The 7,617-nt window shown below is 51.5% G+C and overlaps 1 protein-coding gene across 4 annotated transcripts in view; it reads left to right on the forward strand.

Annotated features, from left to right (window-relative positions):
* The window catches only part of BBS4 (Bardet-Biedl syndrome 4), a 58,216-nt gene extending 51,105 nt beyond the window's left edge, over nucleotides 1-7,111 (forward strand). For 2 of the 4 annotated variants that reach the window (XM_028100447.2, XM_028100446.2), the window contains exons 10-17: nucleotides 430-498; nucleotides 1,503-1,655; nucleotides 1,756-1,927; nucleotides 3,239-3,466; nucleotides 3,575-3,644; nucleotides 4,570-4,711; nucleotides 5,249-5,450; nucleotides 6,148-7,111. In XM_028100447.2, coding sequence (XP_027956248.1) covers nucleotides 430-498; nucleotides 1,503-1,655; nucleotides 1,756-1,927; nucleotides 3,239-3,466; nucleotides 3,575-3,644; nucleotides 4,570-4,711; nucleotides 5,249-5,450; nucleotides 6,148-6,305 — 1,194 coding nt within the window. In that variant the 3' untranslated portion in view covers nucleotides 6,306-7,111. Of the gene's footprint in view, nucleotides 1-429; nucleotides 499-1,502; nucleotides 1,656-1,755; nucleotides 1,928-3,238; nucleotides 3,467-3,547; nucleotides 3,645-4,569; nucleotides 4,712-5,248; nucleotides 5,451-6,147 lie in introns of all 4 variants that reach the window. The other 2 variants (XM_028100448.2, XM_028100449.2) reach the window with 2 other exon arrangements.
* The last annotated feature ends 506 nt before the right edge of the window (nucleotides 7,112-7,617 follow it).

Consider the following 7,617-nt stretch of genomic DNA (forward strand, 5'->3'; position numbering starts at 1 on the left):
GGCTGTCTCCCTGCCTGCTCCCCTCAAGCTCCTTAAGTTCCCTGCACAGCTGGTCCACCAGCTCTGCCTCTCCGGTGGCCTTTCTGTCTCTTTTGTTTTCTGGAGCTTACTCCTGGGCCTTCCTGGGCTTTGGCTTGGAGGCTGGCCCCCTCGCAGGTGAGGCTTACCTGCCCATGTCCTGCTGGGGAGGCATCAGTGCGGAGTGTAGGGGCTCCCGGCAGATGAAAACTTTGACCTTCAGGGGACAAATCAACAAATAGGGGGATTTTTAGTTTTCTTTCTTTCTTTTTTTTTATCTGGTCTCTTGTAGCTCTTTTTTTATCATGACAACCAGAAAGCCTGGGTGTTGCTGTTCGGGGCATGGTTGGCCAGACTCCTCAACTGCTGTCTCCCCGCTGATGTAATTCTCTGGTTTGCTTTTTCTCCAAGCTCGGTATTTACCAGAAGGCATTTGAACACCTTGGAAATGCACTGACTTATGACCCTACCAACTACAAGGTATTGCACATAGGCGGTCAAACCCCAGAGCCTTCACACAGACGCCCCCACTGCCGCCAAAGCTGACCTGGCCCTAGAAAGCAGAGCGGACACCTGTGAAATTACCTGCTTCTTAGAAAGATAATAAACAGACATGGCCTTTCTTTTTTGAACATACTGTAAAGTGTTAGCGCTGTGCTGCTTATTTTCTCCAAGCGCACATTTGCTGTCACGGGCCTGTCTGTCAGGCAGACAGTGAAATTGTTACGCCAGTGAAGGTCCATGTGTTACTCAGGAAATGAGCAAGGTCTCTACAACTGCTCTCCGAGGAGATTCTGGTGAAGTGACTTCTGGGTTCTTAATGAATTTGCGAGGACAACTCTTGTCCAGATAGGACTCTGGGGCTGAGATCATGCAGTGGATGGATGAACGTCATGGAGGATGAGATGCAGCAGAAGGGGCTTTGACAAAGGGTGCGGACCCGGTCCTGTCCCTTCTGTCACGGGAGGCATGGTAGGCTGATCCCGCCAGCTCCCGCCTGGGCGCCTTTCCTTGGAGAAACGAGGGCTGGGCTGCAGAGGCCTCCAGCTGACCCCCCTGGGTGGTGCCAGAAGGAGCTGGACCTTAAGTGGCCAGACAGCAGTTTCTGGGTTGTCAGGAGCACTTGGGGTACCAAGTATGGGCTGTGGGGAACAGATGAAGGCCGCTTTTACTGCAAGGGCCTTGACTCTGAGATACTGACTTCCTGGACTAGAAGTAGGAAACAAATGAGTCAGGGCAAGTCACTGACATTTTATCTTTTCTTTTTCTGTACTGTGCCAGAGAAAGCCACAGTGGGTGCAGGGACATTCCTCCCAAGCATCTGTCCCGAGAGCTTGAATATATTTTCTGTGGCCCTGAAAAAGTGTGTATGCCCTGTCCTTGCTGATGGGCCTGCTGAGTATCTACACCCAGGACAACCGCTTCACTGTGACAGCCTTTGGGGAATGGCTCCATTACTGGCTTTTCATGTCCTGTGTTTTCAGGCCATCTTGGCAGCAGGCAGCATGATGCAGACCCACGGGGACTTTGATGTTGCCCTCACCAAATACAGAGTTGTAGCTTGTGCCGTTCCAGAAAGTCCTCCGCTCTGGAATAACATTGGAATGTGTTTCTTCGGCAAGAAGAAATACGTGGCAGTGAGTGTCTCCCCATCATCCTTGTTTGTGTTCATACAGGCAGTTCCTGGGGCTGCCAGCCTGCCCCAGCCGCTCATCCGGTGCCCTCTCTCCCCCTCAGGCTATCAGCTGCCTGAAGCGAGCCAACTACTTGGCTCCCTTCGATTGGAAGATTCTGTATAATTTGGGCCTTGTCCACCTGACCATGCAGCAATATGCGTCGGCTTTCCATTTCCTCAGCGCAGCCATCAGCCTCCAGCCAAAGATGGGGGAGCTCTACATGCTCTTGGCTGGTAAGAGACATTTGTGGGGAGAGCCCCTCTGTAGTCTGTGATGACGGAAAATGATCTAGAATTACGAGGTCAGTGGTTAAATGTCCCGTAGAAGCCAGTGCCTCGCAGATCCTATAGGAGCCTAGTTGAGTGTCCTGGAGCTTGAAAAAGAAGACAGAATATCTGGTTGCTTCTAGCCTGGGGGCATTTCACTTAGAGACCAACAGGTTAAATCAAGATCATCCCTAGTTCATCTTTTCCCAGTTTTCCCTGACTTGACAATTTATTTACATATATAGAGAGAGAGAAAAAGAGAGTCCAACTCAGTTCCAGATACCATTGAGTGTTAAGAGCTTGGGCTTTAGGAAGGGTCCTCCTTCCACTGAGTACTGGTTGGATCTCATAGTAGAGGGGGAGGATTACATAATTAAATAACCAATGAATATTAACTATTGGTTTTTTGTCATTACATAACTGGTCTACTATTATTAATGTGAGTGTTACTAAAACATTAAAGTACTGACTAATTTCTGGGGGATATTTCTCCACATACTAGACTTAACTAAATGTAAGCCTGAAAGCACTTTTCCATATTCTCATTGACAGTGTGGGGTCTTCAGGTGGGTTTTTTTAAAATCATTATTGTGGGGCTCTTACTTATAAGAGGAAGGTTGCAAAAGCAAGTTGAATGGTGGTTCACTGGGGGTTGCCTGAATATGGAGCAAGCTCTGTTCTGATGGGGATGCAGGAATGAGAACAGACAGCCCGACTGTAAGGCATGAGCAGCGTTCTGACTTCCCAAAGTAGAGATGGCCTTCACACTGCATTCTGAAGGCTTGGCTGGAACTCACCGGCAAGGCGTGGCTGAGGAGGTGGGAGAAAAGGTGTGCGGCCCGGAGCGGCCGTGTGGGCCCTGCCCTGAGCGGCAGTTCTGTGTGGAGCGCAGTGCGGGGGGGGGGTGTGGGGGGTGGGTGGGGGGTGGGGTGGGTGGGAGAGATGGTCTGGGGCCACCTCACGGACCGCACGAGCGGAATGCCTTTGGATAAAGGACTTTGGTCTTTATCCTAGAGGCCGAGGTTTTCCAACTGTATTCCTAGACCGCTTACATGCCTGGTGGAAATGACGCATGGCTGGTGGGGAGGTGGAGTGGGTCCGGCTTCCAGACAGCTCTGTTTTGCTTTGTTTTATAGAACAGGCTTCCAGAAAATACTGATTAAAAAGGAGACTGTGTTCTGTTGCTAAACAAAAGTTAAAGATCAAGGTTTTGGGTGACAGAACCAGTGAGGATTCTTAAGTCAGGTGGTGACATGGTCCGATTTGTTTGTAAGTCAGGGCGACCTCTGGCAGCTTTGTGGCAAGTGGATGGAGGCACATGGGGACCTTGCTGTGGGGATAAAATGGCAAGCCTGAAACAACTCGCACCTGAAGAAGGGCGGTGTCCGAAAAGAAAGCGCAAAAAGGATTCTCGAGACGTGGCCACTGGCTGCCTGCAGGGAGGGGCCGTCCGAGCCGATGACGACACTGGGGCGTCCAGGCTGCCCGACTGCAGGCCGTGGCTCTGTGAGCTGAGAGGGCAAGGGATGGGCTGAGTGAACGGTGGCCTTGAAACATTCCTTCTGTTTTCTACGCTGGGCTATCCAGCCGCGGTGCCCACTTTCTTTGTTGCAGTGGCCCTGACCAATCTGGAAGATCCAGAGAACGCCAAGAGAGCCTACGCAGAAGCCGCCCGCCTGGACAAGTAAGCTGCTCTGGCGGGAGTGGTAGCGGGGTGGGCTGGACTCCCTGAAGCCACCAGGTGGCGCCACAGCCCGGGTGTTGCTCTCAGAGGCCTAACTGCGGAAGCCAGCGGGCCTTGGCACAGGGTAGAGAAAGTGAGGGAGGGAGACTGACTGACAGCCGTGGGTGGATCAAGGGGGTGGTCCCTCCCCAGGGGGTCACTGCAGGGCCCCAACTGCTCCCCAGGATGGACGTGAGATGGGAAAGGTGACTGGGGGACCTTCACTGACAAGGTGGGCAGGAGGGGTGGGTGAAGGGCTTCCCGCTAGCCCAGACCACAGGGGCCCCTCTGCCCCACTCATTGCTCTGCCCCGCCCCCCCCAATCTGCACTTTGATTTACCTTCCTAACCGCTCTGTTCCCTCCTGCTTTGGTTTTAATAAATATTTTGATGGTGAAAAAAAAAAAAAAAAGCTGGAACTGACGTGGGCTCTTTCCGAGAAAATGTTTCCAGCCCTGAGTTTAGCAGTCGGGGCCAGAGGAGACGGCAGTGGGCTTGGGCTGCTGACGGCCATGGGCTGGCTGGAATAGCAGATGGGACTCTGCGCTTGGTTTAAGATAAACCTAACTCTCCTGGGATTCATCCTACCGGCGTCTGCCGGGCAGCAGGCTAGGGACCCCTGTTTTCAAGCCTGCCCGGGGACGGGGGGGGGCGCTGTTGAGGGCTGGGACGGCAGACTCGCTCCCACCACCTCCTGCTTGGCTGGTTGGGCAGTTGCGGCCGTGATGCTTCTCCAGAGGTCCACACAGTATGTGTTCTCACCTTGCTGTAGAATGGAGAAGTCTCTACTTAACCAGTTTGTGCCTGGTTTTTTTGTGCAACGAGAAGGATCTCTGAATGAGCACGGTTGCAGAGCCTGAGCCCCACAGAATCCCTCTTTGCCACAGGTGTCAGCCTTTAGTGAACCTCAACTATGCGGTGCTGTTGTACAAGCAGGGTGAGAAGGAAGGCGCCCTGGCCCAGTACCAGGAGATGGAGAGGAGCGTCCGCCTGCTCAGGGACAGCGGCTCGCTGGAATTTGACTCTGAGGTGTGTCCTTTATTAGCTTCCAGGAGGCTGGCTGGGGACTTCTGAGCCAAGCCCATATACTCCGAATACAAGGTACCCGAAAGGTTCATGCCTGTTTCAGCTTTGAGGTTCCTGGCAGCATGAAATCTTTAGTCATCGCCTGAGGAAGAACTTTCCCAGAAGAAAGTAGTAAGGGGAGATTCAGGCTGAGTTATGTTATTGATAGAATACAACTGAGTTGAGGTCTGTGTCTCCTTGCAGCTCCCTCCCACTTCCCCTCTTACAAGAAAGGCAGGAGTTTAGCCCTGTAGTGCACTGACCTTGGATCTTCGGGTTCTGAGACCCTGTATGCATTCCTGTGCCATCCACTAGGGGGGATCTGTATTCTCTGCTCTTGGAGAAGGATTTCCTTGCAATAAATGCTTCCTCTCTCAAATACTGGTACCGGCAGACACGATTTCAGCTAAACTCCCAGGTGGAACGCCTAGGAAGAAGTAGGTAGGCTTGTCTCTGCCAGTGATATCTGTGATTCTTTTTTTCTTCCCATGTGGGCACTAGATGGTAGAGATGGCTCAGAAACTGGGAGCTGCCCTCCAGGTCGGGGATGCACTGGTCTGGACGAAACCAGTTAAAGATGCCAAGTCAAAGCACCGGACCACTTCAACAGGCAAAGCTGCCGGTGTCCAGCAGCCTCTGGGCTCTAATCAAGCTCTGGGACAGGCGATGTCTTCAGCAGCTGCACACAGAAAGCTCCCCCCAGGTAGGAGGCTCCTTGGGGGTACAAGCCGCACGTGCCAGCAGAGAGATGACAGCTTTAAGTGAGGCTCGGACTCAGAACACGTCTAAGTAGTGTTTCCTGGAAGGGGAAAAAAGCCATAAGCTGGCCAAATTGGCACTTGCTTTCTTAAGGCAAGTTGTGCAGTAGGGAACAGCGACTGGGAGGCTTCGGTGAATGGTTAAAACACAGGGGCTTGGGGCGCCTGGGGGGGGGCTCAGTTCGTTGGGTGTCTGCCTTTGGCTCAGGTCGTGATCCCGGAGTTCTGGGATTGAGCCCCAAAACATTGGGCTCCCTCCTCAGTGGGGAGCCTGCTTCTCCCTCTGCCCCTCACCCTGCTCGTGCTGTCTCTCTCTCAAATAAATAAAATTATTAAAAAAAACCCCAAAACACTGGGGTTTAACACTATTCAAGGTTAGCAATAGACGACAGTACCTTCTGTTACGATAAAGTGGGGAAAATTAAAGCAAGACTACATAAGTCAGCATGGGGGCAGGTAACTGAAGATTTTTCTCAGTGAGTCTTTGAAGGCAAAGTGGACTAACTTCATAGCTGCAAAGATAGACCACAGTCCCATTGGTTCTAGAAGATATGGGGTTTCTTTTTTACATTTGACAATAAAAACCATGATTTCTTCCAGAATTGTGGAACTGAGAACTCCCACTATTTGTTTTGTTACTAGGTGCTGGAGGGACATCCCAGCTCACAAGGCCACCGTCTCTGCCTCTGGAGCCAGAGCCCGCTGTGGAGGCCCTACACCCAGCTGAAGCATCAGCACCAAGGAGAGAAAAACGGGAGGAGGATGACCCCGGAGTAGGGGTTTCTTCGGTAAGGATGTAGCAGGTTAGGAAAGGTCATGTAACACAGGCAGCAAGGTGGCCAGTGTGTCCCCTGGACACCAGGGGACGCGGAAGTGTTATGATGATCGCAAGGAGCCTGCAACCGACTCGGCCTCCCGTTAGCCCCGTCAGCCTGGAGATAGAGGGCCCAGACAGGTCCTTTAAGAATTAAGTGCAGGGCTCATGGCTCTGTGTTTGTAGCTCCAAGAGCCAGCAAGGCACATGATGCTGTTTGCTTTTGAAATGACTTCGACCTCCTGGATGACTGACCCCTTCCTTTGTGGAAGGAAAGTCTGAGGCCGACCTCTGCTCAGGAGCCCTGTTACGGTGAAGCCTTGGCTTAGCTGAGGTGATCCTCAGGCTGTGGGGCTTGGCAGCCCTGAAGGCAAACACAGATCTTGGATTAGTAATCCAGCTCTAACAGCCTAAATTTAAGGGGAAAAATGATGAAAAAAACCTATATAAATCGAGGCCCAGCCTGTTGGATATTCCAGCTGCACCTGTCCAAGGGAATCCCAAACAAGTCCCTCTGTCTTGTTCTTGAGAGACGTCAGAGCGTATGCAGAGCCAGATCATGTCAGCAACGATGAGAAGTAGGAGTGAAGGGCTGGGCTAGTATCAGCACCAAGAATGAAAAGGAAAAAAAGAGCTTCTTAATTTTTACTTAATCAGTGATACCCCTGGCCAGATGCTATCAGTACATCATCTATATGTCCTTTTTAGAATAAAGATTATGTATCATCATCCCTTTGGGGAAAGTTGTTAAGTGTAAAAAGAAGAGATCACAATAAAACCTTTTTAAAAGAACCTGTGATCACAGTCTTCTCTTACCTGCTTCCAAAACTAGTTTGAAACCAGAGAAGGCACCTCATGGCCAAGTTCCTGTTAGTGCTCGCACAGCTTCTGCTGCTGCCCTGACGGATGGGGGGCCAGCAGTTTGCACTTAAAGTGCCCTATAATCACCAGAATTTGAAGGTGAGGACAGACCTATTGCCAAACTATATGAAGGAGTTTTTTATATTATGACTGGGTCTGTTTTGACATTGAGGCAGCAGCTAAGTGAGCAGAAAACTCTGCGGTTCTGGGGGTCTCAGAGATACCCGACAGCGTAGCGGCAGCAGGTCCCTTACCCGGCGGTAGGTTCGTGGCAGACCTGGGGTCTACCCCCTGTGCAACTGAGAAAGCTCACCTCTATCTCGGTGTGGGGTCTAATGTGCCTGCAACTGGAAGGTCTTGGTGAAAAATAATAAGGGTATAAACTAAGAGGAGGAGGAGAGGGGGCTCTGGGAAAGATTTGGGAGGTCAAGTCAACA

Source organism: Eumetopias jubatus, unplaced genomic scaffold, assembly GCF_037043125.1.
Source record: "Eumetopias jubatus isolate StellerSeaLion01/CBP00866 unplaced genomic scaffold, mEumJub1_p1.0 scaffold_7, whole genome shotgun sequence".
In the NCBI taxonomy this organism is placed as follows: Eukaryota; Metazoa; Chordata; class Mammalia; order Carnivora; family Otariidae; genus Eumetopias; species Eumetopias jubatus.